The 18,307-nt window shown below is 35.4% G+C and overlaps 3 protein-coding genes across 3 annotated transcripts; all 3 read left to right on the top strand.

The window, feature by feature from the left end:
- Positions 1–263: 263 nt before the first annotated feature.
- Positions 264–9,703, top strand: LOC111795333 (putative cadmium/zinc-transporting ATPase HMA1, chloroplastic). The gene is made up of 13 exons (XM_023677685.2): positions 264–935; positions 1,728–1,878; positions 1,962–2,146; positions 3,025–3,171; positions 3,487–3,682; positions 4,012–4,124; positions 4,909–5,150; positions 5,959–6,064; positions 6,858–7,019; positions 7,483–7,699; positions 8,129–8,316; positions 8,395–8,481; positions 9,306–9,703. The coding sequence occupies exons 1-13, from the start codon at positions 486–488 to the stop codon at positions 9,477–9,479; spliced, it is 2,418 nt and encodes an 805-aa protein (XP_023533453.1). The 5' UTR covers positions 264–485; the 3' UTR covers positions 9,480–9,703.
- A 2,716-nt stretch (positions 9,704–12,419) lies between these two features.
- Positions 12,420–16,015, top strand: LOC111794745 (4-coumarate--CoA ligase 3). Its single transcript, XM_023676877.2, has 7 exons — positions 12,420–13,123; positions 13,463–13,816; positions 13,897–14,098; positions 14,645–14,790; positions 15,040–15,107; positions 15,385–15,487; positions 15,712–16,015. Exons 1-7 carry the CDS (start codon positions 12,455–12,457, stop codon positions 15,862–15,864), a joined length of 1,695 nt encoding a protein of 564 aa, XP_023532645.1. The 5' UTR covers positions 12,420–12,454; the 3' UTR covers positions 15,865–16,015.
- Positions 16,016–16,320: 305 nt separating this feature from the next.
- Positions 16,321–18,301, top strand: LOC111795715 (NADH dehydrogenase [ubiquinone] iron-sulfur protein 6, mitochondrial). The gene is made up of 3 exons (XM_023678278.2): positions 16,321–16,599; positions 17,707–17,791; positions 17,895–18,301. Exons 1-3 carry the CDS (start codon positions 16,483–16,485, stop codon positions 18,002–18,004), a joined length of 312 nt encoding a protein of 103 aa, XP_023534046.2. The 5' UTR covers positions 16,321–16,482; the 3' UTR covers positions 18,005–18,301.
- The last annotated feature ends 6 nt before the right edge of the window (positions 18,302–18,307 follow it).

Below are 18,307 nucleotides of genomic sequence, written 5' to 3'. Positions count from 1 at the left end.
ACCCAACTCAATCTCAGCTCGTATACACCCCTAGTTTCATTTGGTCGTTTAGGTTTCGAAAGTGACGTGTTTTTTAAATTGATTTTAATAAGTTTTTGAAGTTTAAAATTAATTTCTAGTTCGTCTCTATGTATATTTTTTTAAATTTTATTTACTTACAATGCAAAATTACTAAAAAAAAAAGGATTTTTGTAAGCAGTTTTAAGGTTCGAACTCAAGCATGAACCAAAATGATTGGTTTCGATGTATCGCCCACCACAATTATGATACAGCCATGAAAAAAGCCCAATTTAACTGCACGCACTGCTCTGACGGAATCAACGATCATCCTCAACCTCACAAACCAAGCTGCACTACTCAAAAGGCGACCACAATCACGCCGCCGTCAAATTCCGGCATTATCCACACTCTGGTAATCACGATTCATTCATCTCCTTCACAGATTATGGCTCCAATTCAGTGTTCATAGCATTTCACTGCCTATTATGGACACTCTCTTTGTCCCCATCACCTTCTCCAAACCTATTCATTCTTTACTCACCCGCACCACCAACGCCGGAGCTCGATCCAGGATCGGACCTGTTTCCTGCTTCTCCCTGCGTTCTTCTGTAATTCGGCTCAAGCGCTTCCGTTGCGCTGCCGATGCCTCCGATCACCGGCACGGCCACCACCACCACCACCACCATAGCTGTCAGCACCATTGCGGTGGTGACGGTGATGGAGTGGAGTTGACTGGAGCTCAGAAGGCGTTTGTTCGATTTGCCAAAGCTATTAGGTGGACGGACTTGGCGAATTATTTGAGGGAGCATCTACACTTGTGTTGCGGTTCTGCTGCTTTGTTTATCACTGCGGCTGCATGTCCTTATTTGGTGCCTAAACCTGCTGTGAAGCCTCTACAGAATGTTTTCATTGCTGTTGCTTTCCCTTTAGTCGGGGTACGAATGGTTCATAACCCACCTTTTGATATGTGGTTACTGCGGCTTGACTGCCATTAATTTGATTAAATGCAAATCGATTATGAATTTTCGTAATTGTAGTAGATTGATCTTGGTGACTGTTAAATATATTATGCCTTTGGATGTAAAAGAATCATCTTACTTGTAAGATTAACAGTATTTTAACACGGTCTCATGGAGGTGATTCTTAGTTTGGATTTTCATTGTCATTGTGTTAATGCTCGTCACACAAAAGTCCCTTCATGAGGATTTTCTTAATTATAATAATTTTTTGTAACTTGAATGACTTATTTGAAATCTAGTAGTTTAAACTATTGAGATTAGTAGCAATTCTGCATGCTAAATCCTATTTGATTCCTGCAACCGAATCATACATAGCTCTTGTTGTAGAGGGTTCACGCACTAGAATGCCCTTGTTGACAATCCTTTACTCCGACAGCATCTAGGGTTCCTCGAACAATGTGATATGTTGACAGAGAGATTAATCTGGCCTTTCTGTGTCTCACCATCAGGTATATTATGGCTTCTCTAGTTGACAGACAGACCCTTGACACGAACGTCCTCTTTTCCTCTTAATTGTAAAATTTTACTCGGTTCTTCTTTGCTACAGCCTATCAGAAATTATAGTTATTAGGTGAAATGCATTTAGTGGACCATAATTTTATTTAGTATTTGAAGATAATTACTGCGGACCGTTTGAGTATTTTCATCATTATAATTTTTTAAGTTAGTAATGTGCCAATAAATCTAATTATAATGCCACTGTATCAGGTCTCTGCTTCTCTTGATGCTCTTACTGATATAAGTGGTGGGAAAGTAAACATCCATGTACTAATGGCCCTTGCAGCCTTTGCATCAATATTTATGGGGAACCCCTTGGAGGGAGGACTACTTCTTGTGATGTTTAATCTGGCTCATATTGGTAAGCAGTTACGAGGAAACAAAATTGCAGACAATTTGTATCAAGATTTACTTGGAAGAATCTCATTTTCATTGTGATTGCAGCTGAAGAGTATTTCACAAAGCAATCAATGACTGACGTTAAAGAGTTGAAGGAAAGTCATCCAGATTTTGCCCTTGTTCTGGATATGAATGATGATAACCTTCCTGATACTTCAGATCTGGAGCATCGAAAGGTGCCCGTGCGTGATATTGAAGTGGGCTCATATATCATGGTGGGAGCTGGTGAGGTATGTCATAGAATACTTTCACCTCATGTTAAGATGTTTTGCCAGATGACAATGCAGACCTTGATCCAGAGACTAATAAGGACACCGATGATGGACAATTGTTAGCCATAAAATATTTAAACTTATGTGTACAATCTCTAGTTACACTTTGACGCATGTAATCCATCACAATAGTTCCTAGGGAATTTTGTAATCTTTCCATATCTAATTAGTGAAAACCCAACAATGTTATAGTTAAAGGAGAGTGAACAAACAGCTGATTTGAGATATTAGCTATTAAGACAAATGGTCCCTTCTTTTAACCATGTACTTTGAGTACTCTGCGAGAGAATATTCCTTACGTAGTTTTTTTTTTCCATCACAACAGAATCTATAACTAAACGGGGCTAGGACTGAATGACAAACATATTTTATTTTATATTCTTTTCGCCTTGTTTGTTTATTATCCCTGGAATGTGATTAGGAAATTATAATCCATCTTAGATACACGGTGATTAATAGGTTTCCAGCTCACTTAACCTTGATGTCAGTATTGGATTCGATTCATCATACATATAATGTTTATCCTCTCATGAGACTGATGTTCTGTTCCTCATATACTCATTAAACAACAAATTTTCTTTACTATTGATACGTAAGCATGATAGTTCATCATGTCGAATACAGAACACTCGACAATCCTTCCATAAGAAAAATAACAAAGGATATATCCTAACTATTTAAAAACAATTGTGCTCTAGTAGAATTCATAAGAATTCTGCTGAATCGTATAAGGATCCTATATAGTTCTATTAATTTTTTTCTTTCTTTTCCTGAATAGTTCAATTGTTTCTAGATGATGAATTTGAGTATCGTAATGAAGGCTGTTTTTTTGTTAGTCTGTCCCCGTAGATTGTGAGGTTTATCATGGTTGTGCTACGATCACTGTTGAGCACTTAACAGGAGAAATCAAACCATTGCAAATAAAGGTCGGGCAAAGAGTACCAGGTGGAGCAAGAAATTTGGACGGTAGGATCATAGTGAAGGTATGTCAAGGTTGATCTGAATGCCTAGTAATGTTCAGCACAAGATAATTTGTTCTTTTTTGAACCTTGTACCATCTAATATCAGTCATAATACGTTATAAATCTCACTTCAACATGGAAATTAATGCTAAATTGTATGATTTATTGGAATGGTTAATTATGGCCTGTGTCAACAAAGGTTTTCAAGCATTTGAATCCTTGTGACTTCCCTTAAATTTTGATGGTTTTAGGTATTCCAAATGCTAATACGTTCATAAAGTTTAGATTGATATTCAATCATTGTTGCTGAACCTGTGAAGTATGGATTTGATATAGGCTACAAAAACATGGGAAGAGTCAACACTTAGCAGGATTGTGCAGTTGACTGAAGAAGCACAACTTAATAAACCAAAGCTACAGAGGTGGCTTGATGAATTTGGTGAGAATTACAGCAAAGTGGTTGTAGTTTTATCTGTGGCTGTTGCCCTCATTGGACCATTATTGTTCAAGTGGCCCTTTATTTGCACACCAGGTAATCTATGCAATGTGCTCGTACTTTAGCCTTTCTATTTGGGAGAATTATTTCGTTTTCGGTCAAAACTAAGGCTATCATGTGTTGCGAAACTATATGGGCCTTTCTTCTTTCCTCCTTTGGATAGGCAACTAGAACGTAATCATCACAAATGAGAATATTTGACCCGAGCTGACCATTGAAAAGATATTTTTTAATTGGCAGCCAAATCTATCAGCCGCTTATTCTTTTCCTTCCTCATTATATTGTCGTTCGAAACTTGAGCTCAGCTTAACCACTGTCTCCTTCCCTGGTATCTATTTCACTTCTGATGCCCATATAATTTCTAGGTTTCAGAGGATCAGTTTATAGAGCACTTGGGTTCATGGTAGCCGCATCACCATGTGCACTGGCTGCAGCTCCATTGGCATACGCTATTGCAATAAGTTCATGTGCAAGAAAGGTACTTGTTACTTGGTTATATAATTATATAGTAAGTTTCTTATATGAGCATTTATAGTTGGAGAAGGCATATGTATCAACTGGTTCATTTCACTGTCACTGAATCAACAACAAAGTTAAACTTTTATGACTATTGTACTTGTCCAACTACCTGTTATGTCATTTAGAGAGTTATTTACCTTCAACTTTATTTTGATTTTCTCATTTGGTTTAAGCTCTGCTCTCATGGCCAATATTTTTTTAGATTTTATAGTAGTTTCTAGAATTAAGATGATTCTATTAACAACAATTTTAGACTCTGGATGTTTTCTAAAAAATCTAAACCTCTCTCTCTCTCTCTTTCATATATATATATATATATATATATATATATATATGAAAGAAAAACTATCTTTTAAATTGGTTAGTCTTGGTTAAATGAGTGAGTAATTTGTTAGCTTCACACCTCCATTTCAAAATGTTAGGGTTTGAACTAGATTGAAGTGCAACAAATACAAATTATTATTAGACTAACGAGTCTTCTGGTACACACTCAGTTTCCAAATGTACACTATGTACCCTTCTGGTCTTTCCTCCCACTTACACACCATAGCTGATAGAGAAATCAGAACAATAAACACTAAACTCAGAAAAAGGCATGCTAAATCTAAACACAGTCTTCAGTGGATGATTGCTTCATTCTTTCAATTTTTGCTTGAAGATTTAGCTTAAGTTTTTCGATCATGTGCAAAGATACTCATGTTTGGGAGTAACCTGGAAAGATGGGCATGTGCTTGATGAAACAGGGTATACTCCTGAAAGGTGGACATGTGCTTGATGCTATGGCTTCTTGTCACACCGTTGCATTTGATAAAACCGGGACATTGACTACAGGAGGACTTGTATTTAAAGCCATAGAACCCATTTATGGGCATAAGATTGGAGGCGATAATTCACATTTGGCTTCCTGTTGCATACCCAGCTGTGAAAAAGAAGCCCTTGCCGTTGCAGCTGCCATGGAAAAGGGTACTACTCACCCAATTGGAAGGTAGGTGTCAAAATAAATTGTCTCCCTAGAATATTTTGCTTCTTATAGGTTTTTTTTTCCTGACGAGGTCTGATGTAGTTTATCTACTACAATATTTGGTTGAAAAATTTGACGTCGTTTGCCACCCAAAAAGCTTGATTTGGGGGGAGGGGGAATTGTAACTGTTTAATTCACATTCATCGTTTACTTTGTTTCTTTACACTTATGCTATGCTTTAACCTTCCCGATATTTGATGTTGTATCAACTTAATGATTTTTGCCACAGAACCATGGAGTCGAACTTTCACTGTATGCTTAGGTAGTCCATGTTAAATGGGGAGTGAGTATTCTCACCCAGCACCTAAGATTGCATATATTGTTGAATATAAGAACATTGTTATATATGATTGCTTGAGAATTAGAAGAGAGAGGAATTATATATTTAGAATAACATACCTGGACACAAATAGCTACTTGATCCTTTTGGAGTATATCATGTAAGTAAACTCTTCCTTACACCTGCAGTTACTTATATTGTAAGACTTAGATTAGCATTATATTTTTTGGAATGAATAAGGAGTAACTATGTTCATCTCTTGGGATGGAATAACTAAGTTTTTCATTACTACTACTATATTTGCTTCTGGATTACTAGCCATCAGTTTCATTACTGCCCCCTTAATTGTGCAGTTAATGTATTTCAATCAACTCATGCTTGTATCTCAAATCTGCTGGATAGTTTTTTTCTGGATTATTTGCTTCTATTTTCTGTCTGAAATATTCATTTTCTAATTCCAAGTAGTTATAACTTTCTTTTTTTTGGTTGTAGAGCTGTTGTAGATCATAGTGTGGGGAAAAACCTTCCTTCTATTTCTGTTGAAAGTTTCGAATATTTCCCTGGAAGAGGTCTCATCGCAACTTTGCATGGCATTAAGGTAGTATATGCTTCACATTGCTGGATGTCTTAGCGATCTTTGGTTTCATTTTAACCGTAGAATTTCTTAGGTTCCTTCGTCTTTGAATTTCTGCAATATATTTCCTTTCCTTGCTGCATATTTTCTATTGTCATATATTGTAGCCTTCTTCACCTGTACGCCACTGGCCATAAGCCACAGAGTATCTGATTCCACTCCTCCATATGATGTGCTATTATCGAGCAATTTCCATGGGCCAGAGTCGTCCGTCCTTTCAAAAAAACAAAGGCAACCCTTAAAAACTCGCAAGATTTTAGAAATATTTAGACTTTAGATTGTAAGCAAGACTAGGCACAAACTTCTATACATGAACATCTGAAATTCTAGATTTATTTCTGCACACGAGATCATCTTCACCTGAAAAAAGTATCAAATTACAAATCTATTGAAGACTATATAAACTTCTATTGCTTAAATTAAGCGACACTCTGCCCGATGCCAAATGAATGAATCCTATATAAAATATTCTAGTTTGTCTCAAGTTAAGTTATTTTGAAAAATTGTTAAAAGTAAGAGCCCGGAATCTACCATTATTTCAGGAGTTGAAGAAAACTATTCTTCTTTGCAAATGTTCCATGTCACGGTCTTGGAATTTTGAACGGGCTTCTCTGAAATTTGTAACATCTAAATCATGATAAATACTTTACTATTAACATTTTTACTTGTTTTAAGAATTAAAATTTTAAAATTCTTGGTTCAATAATTGCCTTTAGGTAAGTGGAGAAGCGTATTTAAATCCATCTGCATCTTATAGTCAGGAATTGGAGGTAAATTGCGGAAAGCATCCCTTGGTTCTGTGGATTTCATCACTTCCTTTTGCAAGTCCGAAAACGAATCAAGGAAGATCAAGGAAGCTGTTCGAGCATCATCATATGGAAGCGAATTTGTTCATGCGGCTCTTTCAGTTGATCAGAAGGTGAGAAATTTCCATGATCCTTCTAAATTTGCTGCAGAGTTTGGTGGAATAATCTCGAAGACATTAATCAAATTTGCATAAATTTTACAAATATTTTTTCAAGCACATGGGTTAGCCTAGCTTATCTAGAAATCTTGGATTCTTGAAAAATAACTCTCAGACGAATGGGGTAGTTTCTCTATTCCAGTTCATCCTTTAACTTTATGCCTATATATTTTATTGTAGTGCATTTTCTCTGGACTACAATTCGAAAATTTCACCTCGACAAAAACGATGTGCAACTAGCCTCCTTTGAAAGCTAGATTCAGAGATTCTTCTTTGATATATAATTATTTGAATATTCTTCTCAAGACTTTTAGTCAGTAAGTCGGTCATGCTTTGAGAACATATGTTGCATTTGTGTCATTGTCTTAATGATGTAAAATCCAGGATATTCTGTTGAATTTTTGCTGGATCTTTACAGGTAACACTGATTCACCTCGAGGATCAGCCTCGAGCTGGCGTCTTAGATGCAATAGCAGAACTACAAGATCAGGCGAATCTCCGTGTTATGATGTTAACTGGTGATCATGATTCAAGTGCATGGAAAATTGCAAATGCTGTGGGAATAAATGAAGTTTACTACAGTCTTAAGCCTGAGGATAAACTTGCTCATGTGAAGGAAATTTCGAGAGAGAAGGGTAAGTTTTCGTACTCGGCCACTTCATGTTGTTCTCTTTTTGTATAACCCTTTTTCATAATAGCCAGTATTCCAAGATTCCCATCACATTTTAGTTTCCTGTTGAGATAAAACCTAATAAATCTTCTATGATTCATATCAATTTCTACAAGTTCTTGGTGAGATTTTATTCACCCTCAAACCAGATTGTGGAGTCTGAAATCTTTAACTAATAGGTGAACGATTTTCCTCTGCAATGTTCAATGTTTCAAACAAGAAACCACAGAAATTTATGTTTTCATGCAAGTTTAAGTTTTTTCTTAGCGTGTAACTACAGATATAAAACTTCTCTTCCACTTCTAAGTTTTATATTTGCCAAATGATAGATTGATTGGTCTGAACCATCCCTAGGGGGTGAATAATGAGCACTTTGTATCTCATTTTATTATAGGTGGTGGTCTGATCATGGTAGGCGAAGGTATAAACGATGCACCTGCACTTGCTGCAGCTACTGTAGGAATAGTTCTTGCCTGTCGTGCAAGCGCAACTGCTACAGCTGTCGCGGATGTCCTTCTTCTTCAAGATAGTATTTCCGGTGTTCCATTCTGTATTGCCAAATCTCGTCAGACGACTGCGCTGGTATCTCTGTCTACCATCTATTATTGGTCACAGTATTCCATTTCTCTTTCCCTGTTTCACTGTTTTAATTTGTTTCAGGTCAAGCAAAATGTTACCCTTGCCTTGTCGTCTATCCTTTTAGCCTCTCTCCCATCCATTTTGGGGTTTCTTCCCTTGTGGCTAACGGTATGAAGTTAAAAAGCTTATTGCCTTACTTTGTGAACTTAATTTGTGCTATGCCCTGTTATTAAATTATTTTGTGAAATCACTGGTAAAGCTCAGTTGGTAGAGTAGAGAGCTGAAAATCTTCGTGTCACCGATTTGCTATTAAAATAAATAATTCTAATGTGTCGAAAATGGCCAATATAGCTCAGTTGGTAGAGTAGAAGACTTAAAAATCTTCGTGTCACCAGTTCAAATCTGCTATTAAAATAAGTCTAATGTGTCGGAAATGAAATGGCCAGTATAGCAATCTTCATGTTACCGATTTGCTATTAAAATAAATAAGTCTAATGTGTCGGAAATGGCCGGTATAGCTCAGTTGGTAGAGTAGGGGATTGAAGATCTTTGTGTCACCGGTTCAAATTTGCTATTAAAATAAGTCTAATGTGTCGGAAATGAAATGGTCGGTATAGCTCAATTGGTAGAGCAGAGGATTGAAAATCTTCGTGTCACTGGTTTGCTATTAAAATAAGGATAATGTGTGGCAGAACATTCTAAAATCAGCAAGTTTTAGCTATTCTTAGCATAACTTAATTGATTAAGACATATATCTTCGACTAAAAAGTGAAAATTGAATTTTCATCTGTGAACAATAAAAATAAATGATTTTGTTTTGTGAATTAGGTTGATAGTATCCTTGTATGTTTGAAACACAATTTCAAACGCCCCTGTAATTTGCAGAACTTACAAAAAGAAGACCATACCATCCTTATCCTTCTCTATCTGCACATTGCTAGTCCAATCCTTTTAACAGGTGATATTCATTTCATAATTCTTCACAAACGCAGGTCCTTCTACACGAGGGTGGCACTCTCCTGGTCTGCCTGAACTCCATTCGTGCCCTAAATCATCCCTCATGGTCATGGAAGCAAGATTTTCAAAATCTGATCCACAACGCCAGATCTAGTCTGCACACAACACCCGAACCTAGCTCAGGTACCATCCGAACTGCATCGTCATAACTTAAAAATCGAAAATTATAGTTTCCTTGCCTAGGTAAGCCATGATCTTAACCAAAACTCACATTCATATATATTTTCATTGTTACTTACCTTTGGATTTGTAAATTATACTGTATGTACGAATGCTATTGTTATACAGTAAGTTGAAATAATATGTAGTTTTGTGGTGGGTCATGTAAGCCAAAATTTTGTAACCATTAGTAATGTCCAACCAAGTTCTATTCTTCCTGTTGTTTTTAATCATTTTTAGCAGGTATGCTCTGAATGTTTAGGGGATTAAATGAACAAAAAAACATCACAACATTAAGATCTATGGAAAAGAATTCAGATTTTTAAGGTACTAATTTCATCCAAAACTTTTAATTTCATTATAGATTTAGATATGTGCTGCAATTTCTATCGTCAATGGAATCAAACATCTTACACAATCAAATTTGAAAGTTTGTTACTTGAGGGAGTTATTGAAACTTAAACTTGGTCACTTTGTTTTTGTCATTTTCTTCTCAATGGGCCATCTCGACATGTTTTTGCAGTTGTACCTTATTTATAGGTGTCTTTATGGGCATCTCCACATGCTTTTGCAGCTGAACCTTACTTATGGGCCATGTCTACAGTACCTTATTTTTTAAAATTTCTAAAGAAGTTATTAGTCGAACACACCCTCCACAGTGGTATGGTATGATGTTGTCCACTTTGAGCATGACTCTGGCTATGCTTTGGACTTCCCAAAATGCTTCATATCAATGGAAATACCATTCTTTGATTATAAATAAACCCATGATCATTTCTTAAATTAGCCGATGAGAACTATTAATTGTCGAGCATTTTAGGACAAATTATTAATAATTTAGCATTTATTAATTATTATTTTTTAAATAAGTTTTATTTGCAAGTTAGAAAACTGTTGTGATTGAAAATATTTTGTGGGAAAATATTTATTTGAATGTACTTCAATGAAGGATCATACATCTTACATGCATTTATTGAAATGGTTATGGTTGGTTGAGGTACTTATGGGCATTAAATATCATATGTTTCACGAACGAACACTTATTTCAACTTTATTAATTACTCTCGTGGAGATGTGTTGTACGGATATTATCTAAAAGTAGAGCTTAAATTTTTCGAAATAAAAATATTCCGAATTTGATTAAAAATATGATCTATAAAACTTGAATAGACAGTAATAAAGAAAAGCAACAAGTCTCATCAACGACCCTCATTCTTCTTCGACAAGGGGCTATTAGTTACAAGTGTTATTATCGCTCCAATGAAACTCCTTGAGTTAATTAATATCTCTCCACTTATTTCTTAAACTCGATGTTCTCCCTTTTATTGCGGATTGAATTTTAAGGTCCAAGTGATGTCGTATTAAGGGCTTGGAATGCTACACGCAACTTTCAACTCCTATATTCAAACATGCAGATAATTTATGGATAAGATCAACAGTATCTTTCATCTTGTCCTTGTAGATATGAACTTGAAATTGCTTCTCAGCTCTAGATTAATACCGACTATGGCACTTTTGTCATCGACTCCATCTTTGCATAGTAGCGTATTGGATCATACGTCTGGCTCAGTGGCATTTTGGTTCCAACTCGTGGTCTGCTCCATTGCATTCCTAAATTGCTTTGTCTTTGCAGTCTCTGTTTGATTACTAGAGGTTTATTGTTGCACGTAAACAATCATTGACAAGTTTGCGTGCGTCGATTCTAGGTTATGTACATGCAATTGTGTTAAAGCTACTAGTTTGCAATTGGTTTAGTTAGATCAGTCTAGCGATCCAGTTCAATTAGACAAGGTTGGTTCAATTTTAAGGTAAGTATCCTACCATTTTTCCTTGTTTTAAGTTAGTATTATTTTAGGTAGTACTGCTTTTAAAGATTTGGAATAGAGCAGATAGACTGTGGACTTCTGTTTAGATTTAGGTAAGTGATTTTCTTGTTGGATGACGAGGGTCACGGGTCACATAGTAGATGGTCCTATTTTTGGGACATCACAGGCTAAAGGAACTTGTTTTGAACAATTTTACCCACGTTACATTTTGTTGTGTATATATATTTAACCCCACTAGAGGAATACTTCTTGAATAACTTTTGAAACACGTTTTTTCAAATAAAGGCAGGGAACATCGAAATCCGTAGCTTTACGATTTTTAATTTGCTTTTATCTTTACCAACTTTTTAAAAATAGTGGTAAACTTTATTTCTTTTGAACTTCAATTATTATCCATTCATTTATTTGTTACATATACCGCTATCTGAGTAGGTCTAAACTTAGAAAAATCGAGTCAGATGTTCATGTTTAAATATTGGAATACAATAAGGTTTAAAACTTTAAACAAATACGTTAATTGAATCTCCGTCTATACAAAATTCCAAAATTGCCCTCGTGAAGAATCTCGAAAAGGACAACCCCTATTCTCACCTATCCCTTAAATTAAAGTCACACATCGTGCGACTTGTCCTCTTGCATACCTAATACTTTCCAATTTTATTTCACCTCTACGTGTAAGATTTGTAATTTTTTTTGTCTACTCTGCCAATAAAAGAAAAGTTACGAGAATTAAAAAAATAATATTATTTTTTTTTACACTGTTGACTTTTGAACGGAGAACTCAACAAGACGAATGGTCAAAAATGAGAAGAAAACAATTGAATCTACAGAAGTACATAGAAAAGTGAAGTAACGTCTAACTCGACCATTCGTCTATATCTCTCGACTTTAACGTCTAACTCGACCATTCGTCTATATCTCTCGACTTTAACGTCTAACTCGACCATCAGATTAAAAAGACGTATGTAGCCCTCATACCTCTACTTGAAAAGTGAAGTAATAAAGTTTTAAAAAAAAGGTAAAAGTCAAAGTCTCTATCTCCACGTCAGCTCAACCTACACCACTTCTTCTACCTACCCCTCTCTTTATTTAACAATCGCATTACATGTCAAAATTCCCCACCGACAAGACATCCGACCATGATTTCCGTTGCCCCATTGAGCGACGGCGAAAAGCCCAAACTCTCATCATCTCCGCCGCCACGTGTTTTCCGATCGAAATTGCCGGATATTACAATCCCCGACCATCTCCCTCTTCACGATTATTGCTTTGAGAAAATCTCTGAATTTTCCGACCGCCCATGTTTGATCGTCGGCGCCACCGGAAAATCCTATTCCTTCTCCGAAACCCACTTGTTCTCCAAGAGGGCCGCCGCCACTTTCTCTAAACTTGGCGTTAAGAAAGGGGATTTTATTATGATTCTTCTCAAGAACTCTGCTGAATTTGTTTTTTCCTTTATGGGTTCGTCGATGATTGGCGGTGTCGCCACCACTGCTAATCCGTACTACACGGCGGCGGAGATTTCCAAGCAGTTGAAGATGTCGGGTGCTAAATTGGTGGTTACTTACTCGCATTGTGTTGACAAGCTCCGGGAATCTGACGTGGATCTCACCATTGTTACCGTCGATGATCCGCCGGAGAATTGTTTGAGCTTCTCCATGGTTTACAATGCCGATGAAAATGACGTTCCGTTCTCGGAGATTGACTGGAATGATGCTGTTTCGTTGCCGTTCTCCTCCGGCACGACGGGGACTCCGAAGGGTGTGGTTTTGACCCATAAGAATATGGTGTCGAGTATAGCTCAACAGGTTGTTAAAGAATTGGTTGATACAAATTGTTGGGACGGAGTCCCACGTATGTTTTTTGGGAAAACCCGAAATAAAGACACAACAGCTTATGCTCAAAGTAGAGAGTAACATCCATTGAGGCGGGGACGAGATGGGATGGGAAATCTCGTCCCACCCTATTCCTTTGGACATATCTAATAACTACAATGATTGGAGTTAGAATTTCTCACTTATAAACTCATGATCATTCCCTAAATTAGCGGATGTGGGACTTCCATCATCCAACAGGGATATTCCGTCTCGTTCGTTTGGACATCTCTAATAACTATAAATAATGAAATAGTGTTTGTTAACGTGCAGGTAGATGGACAGAATCCGAACATATACTTGGGAAGGAATGACGTGGTTTTATGTGTGCTTCCGATGTTCCACATATTCTCATTGAGTAGCATAGTTTTGATTTCGATTCGATCTGGAGCAACAATATTATTGATAGAGAAGTTTGAGATTGAGACGTCAATGAGCCTGATAGAGAAGCATGGGGTGACGGTGGCAACCGTGGTGCCACCGATGGTGGTGATGATGGTGAAGAATCCAAAGGTGGCGGATTTCAACCTAAGCTCAATCAGAATGGTGATTTCAGGGGCGGCGCCGCTGGGAAAGCAGATAGAGGAGGCCCTCATGGAAAGGATCCCTCAAGCAATTATTGGTCAGGTATGGATTATAACATAATCTTGTATAATACGGTATTAATGTTATTTGAATGAACTATGTTTACGTTCATATAATTATAGGGTTACGGGATGACGGAAGCAGGCCCGGTGTTGAGTATGTGCACGGCTTTTGCGAAAGACCCTCCAATGCCAACAAAAATAGGGTCGTGTGGGAGAGTTGTGAGAAACTCAGAGCTCAAAATCATTGACCCAAAGACCGGTGTCTCCCTTACCTATAATCAACTCGGAGAGATCTGTATTCGCGGCCCACAAATTATGAAAGGTTCTCTTTTTCTCGTTTTTTTCATTTTCAAATGTTTTTAGATTATATATAAAATGTCGATATTCTTTCTATTTTGTTCGTAACTTTTAAAGGGTTTTCAAAAAAAACTTAATAATCGAACAAATTGATCAACCCCACTTGAATTTGGTTAGAACTTATTAAATTAGGTTAAGTTCAAATAAATTAAATTTTTTATTTATGGTATAATTATACCTATATATATATTTATTTTTTTATTTAATTTCATAATTTATTATTATTATTTATTCTTAATTTTTTTAAAAAATATATTAAAATTAAATTATAAATTTTAATTAAGTGTTTGAAAATAAATAAAAGAATATTTTACGAACTAATATTTTACTTTTATCCAAAAACAAAAAATTGAATAAAGTAATTACATTTTTGGTACCACTGACACGTGACAAAAATATTTATAAAATGCTAGAATAAATGGAGTTAAAGTTTGGTGACAAAAATATTTATAAAATGCTAGAATAAATGGAGTTAAAGTTTGGTGCTAAAATGACATGGCTGTGATGGTAGGATATTTGAACGACCCAGTGGCCACGTCATTGACAGTCGACGTGGAGGGCTGGCTTCACACGGGTGACATTGGATTCATTGACGAAGAAGAAGAAATATTTATAGTTGACCGGATCAAGGAGATTATCAAATATAAGGGTTTCCAGGTACACGTCACCATTATCATAATTTCTACCCAAATAATAATAATAATAAATTATTTTCGCTATTATATTTAATTCTTCACTAATAATGGGATTATTGAGCTTTAATGATTAATTGAAAGCAATAATTAATATAAAAACAATTAAATTAGCTAAAGTCAACCTAACATAATTAACATGTTTCATCGACCAAAGTTCGAATCTCTAATTTTATATTATTGTAATTAACTTTTTAAATTATGGTATTTACAGGTGGCACCGGTCGAGCTCGAATCTCTTCTTCTAACTCATCCATCTATTATAGAGGCCGCTGTGGTTGCGTAAGTGCCCAATTAAAATTATTTAATATTTAATTCTTAAAAGAAAAAAATTAAAAATTAAAATATTGGCTAAATTAATCAAAATTATTTGAAAAATATAATTTTTAAAAGTTTCAATAAATCCCTAAATTTTAAATAAAATCTAAAAAAATATTGATTTTTTTTTTATAGTCTCTAATATTTTATTTTTAAAAAAATATATAAAAATATCCTTATAATTTTTTTAAAATTTTGTTTTAAATTATGAAAAAAATAAAGAAATTGGGGAAAATTACAGGAAAAATGATGAAATTGCTGGGGAAGTTCCAGTGGCCTTCGTAGTTGGTACAGCTGGCAATCAACTTACCCAGGAAGAAGTAAAAGAATTCATTGCAAAGCAGGTTTGTATTATAAAAATGCTATTTTTCCCATATAATAACATTATAATTTTAATTATGTTCGGTTTCTAAATTGTCGAGTATTAACGAGCTTGTGACTAAAATCGTCTTTTCATAAAGTTTATGCGTAAAAAAGATATATAATATTTGAAAGTTTAGGAATTAAATTAAAATTTAAAATTAATTTATTCTCACTTTCGTTTTATTTTCTAATGCAAAATCATCAGGTTGTGTTCTACAAGAGATTGCACGGAGTTTATTTTGTACCCACGATTCCAAAATTGCCCTCGGGAAAAATCTTGAGAAAGGATCTCAAAGCCAAGCTCTCGAACTCACCTAAAGCTACAAAAATGAAAGAGATAGGGAGAGAGATTAAGTAACATGGTCGGATCGTGTTGTAGAAGATGAAAAGGAATGTACGGAGAATTTAGATTTCAAGTCTCCAACCTCGGGCGTAACATTTTTATTTTATATTTCAATTATGTGTCTATGATATAAATATTTTTAATAATAAGAGTTCTTGAGTTTTTTATTTATTTACGTAAGAATATTAATGAAACTTTTTAAAAATAAATATAAATTGATATAATAGTAATAGAGAAGATTACCTATATTAATTATAAAAAATATGATATATCTCGTCTAATATTCCACTTATTTTTTATATAATTTTACTAACTAAATTAATAAAAATATTCATAAAATATTAATATTACTTTTAAATTTATTTAAACATGGTTCTAATAATTTTTTTTTTTTTTTTTTTTTTAAGTTAAAAAGGTATAAAAGAGAGTAAATACATTTTAAAAGTTTTTTTAAGTTATTATTTGAAAATTTTAAAATTAGATATTTTGAGATAAAATACAAAAGTTTAGGGTATTTAGTCTAACCTATAAATAGTTGGATCCAAATTTTTTAGTTTGATCTCCGTCGAAACGTTGCTCTCCTTCGCGCTCTCTCTTTTCTGTGTTTCAGGCTGCGATTGGGTCGGTGTATCAATGGCGTCGAGTCTCTTCAAATCGCTTGTTGAATCTTCCTCCAAATTTCCGTCTTCGGCAAGGAATATCATTATTGTTAGCAACCAAATCAGTCGGCACACTGCCAAATGGATGCAGGTATCCAGTAATTTCTCGAAATCTCCCACAGGAAATTTAATGCTTCTACGCGAGTTAATTGCCGCCGACTCTGATTTTTCATTTATAATTTGGTCTTCTTTTTAACTTTACTCGAGAACTATTGAACAAACATTTAGAATTTGGGTCTGAAATCTCCCATTTAATGTGGTGATTTGTTTTTGAATCAATTTTTGTTATGTGGAAATTGATTCATGTTGTTTGGAGAGGAGAAAAAACCTTGCGAACTGTGGCATTAATGGATGCTAAACCTTTTGGTGTTCGTCTTATCTTCTTCATGGCCTGTGGGTTTTATATGTACATCGGCTCTTGGTTTAAATAGAAGATTAGAGGACTCTTTATTGCATAGGATTTTACCTCCATAACATTATCTAGGATTCCAGATCTTTTAGTTCTTCTTATCTTGTTACTTGTTTAACATCTTTTATTTATCTGAATTGTTCTAGATAACCTGGACTTTCTTTGAATGCTCTAGAGTACATGTGAATATCAATGTGAGCTGGTTTGTTCCTATGCTCATGGGGAGTAAGCCAAACATTCTTCCTTTAAGAAGATGCACATTTTCTTGCTCAAAGAATCTATTGACCGTGTATTTTCTATCAACAACACAAATCAAAACTTGTAACGGCTAGATCCAGCAAATATTGTCTTTTTTGGGCTTTTTCTTTCGGGCTTCCCCTCGAGGTTTTTAAAACATGTCTGCTAGTGAGAAGTTTCCACACCCCTATAAAGGGTGTTTTGTTCTCCTCGCAAACAGATATGGAATGTTTGGTATAAGTAAATTTTTGGAATGTTGTGGCACTAAATTTTGGTAGTATGAACAATGGTAATTTGCAATAAAGGACTATGTTTTTAGCCTGAATATTCCTTTATCCTGTCATCTCCCACATTTTCACGTGATATCTAATGACTTAATTTTGCTTTTGGCAAATTTTAGTTTTGATTACTATTCTCTTTTGAATTTTCTTTGGCATGAGTTCTAAATACTTTGCCTTTTGAAGTCTGTTTCCTTAAATCATTGAGGGTCAATCAAGTTCTTCTGATTGTGGAGCTTGATATATGGAAACTTTATTGTATTTTCTTCTCTAGGATATAAGTAAGAAATCCCCAATGGAGTTGATTAACGAGGTTCCACCCATCAAGGTCGAAGGGCGTATCGTTGCTTGTGAGGGAGGTTAGTCTGCAAATGTCTTCTTTCATGCATATTTTCATAGGAAAGCACTTTCTAAGTAAGGGGGGGATTGCTGAGTTGAATTCAAATCATTGCTGGTTTGCAGACAGCAATCCTGCCCTTGGGCATCCAATCGAGTTCATATGTCTCGATCGAGAGGGGCCCGCGGTCTGCAAGTACTGTGGCCTGCGCTTTACTCAGGACCATCACCACTGATCATTCCAGCTAGCAACCCTGAACTTGGAAAGCCAATACCCTTCTTCCGCTCCAAACTTGACCTCTGTAATGCAATGACTGCAACTCCTGCCTGCATAAATAGGAATTTGAGAACTCCATTCACTCACACTTCAGCCGGGTCCATTGTTTTTTCCAAATTTGTTTCATTGCTTAAAAGGATTTGTTTAATGGACCTATCTTGCTAGGTTTTTTTTTTTTTTTTTTTTTCCTCCTAATGTCTTGGAGTTGGAAGCTTGTTCATTCTTGTGAAATGGAAATTCAAATCTTTAACATTTTTATCGG

Source organism: Cucurbita pepo, chromosome 5 (assembly GCF_057944985.1).
Source record: "Cucurbita pepo subsp. pepo isolate OVF chromosome 5, ASM5794498v1, whole genome shotgun sequence".
Classification (NCBI taxonomy): Eukaryota; Viridiplantae; Streptophyta; class Magnoliopsida; order Cucurbitales; family Cucurbitaceae; genus Cucurbita; species Cucurbita pepo.
Note: the sequence above shows the minus strand (reverse complement) of the source record. Positions and strands in the feature narration are given on the sequence as shown.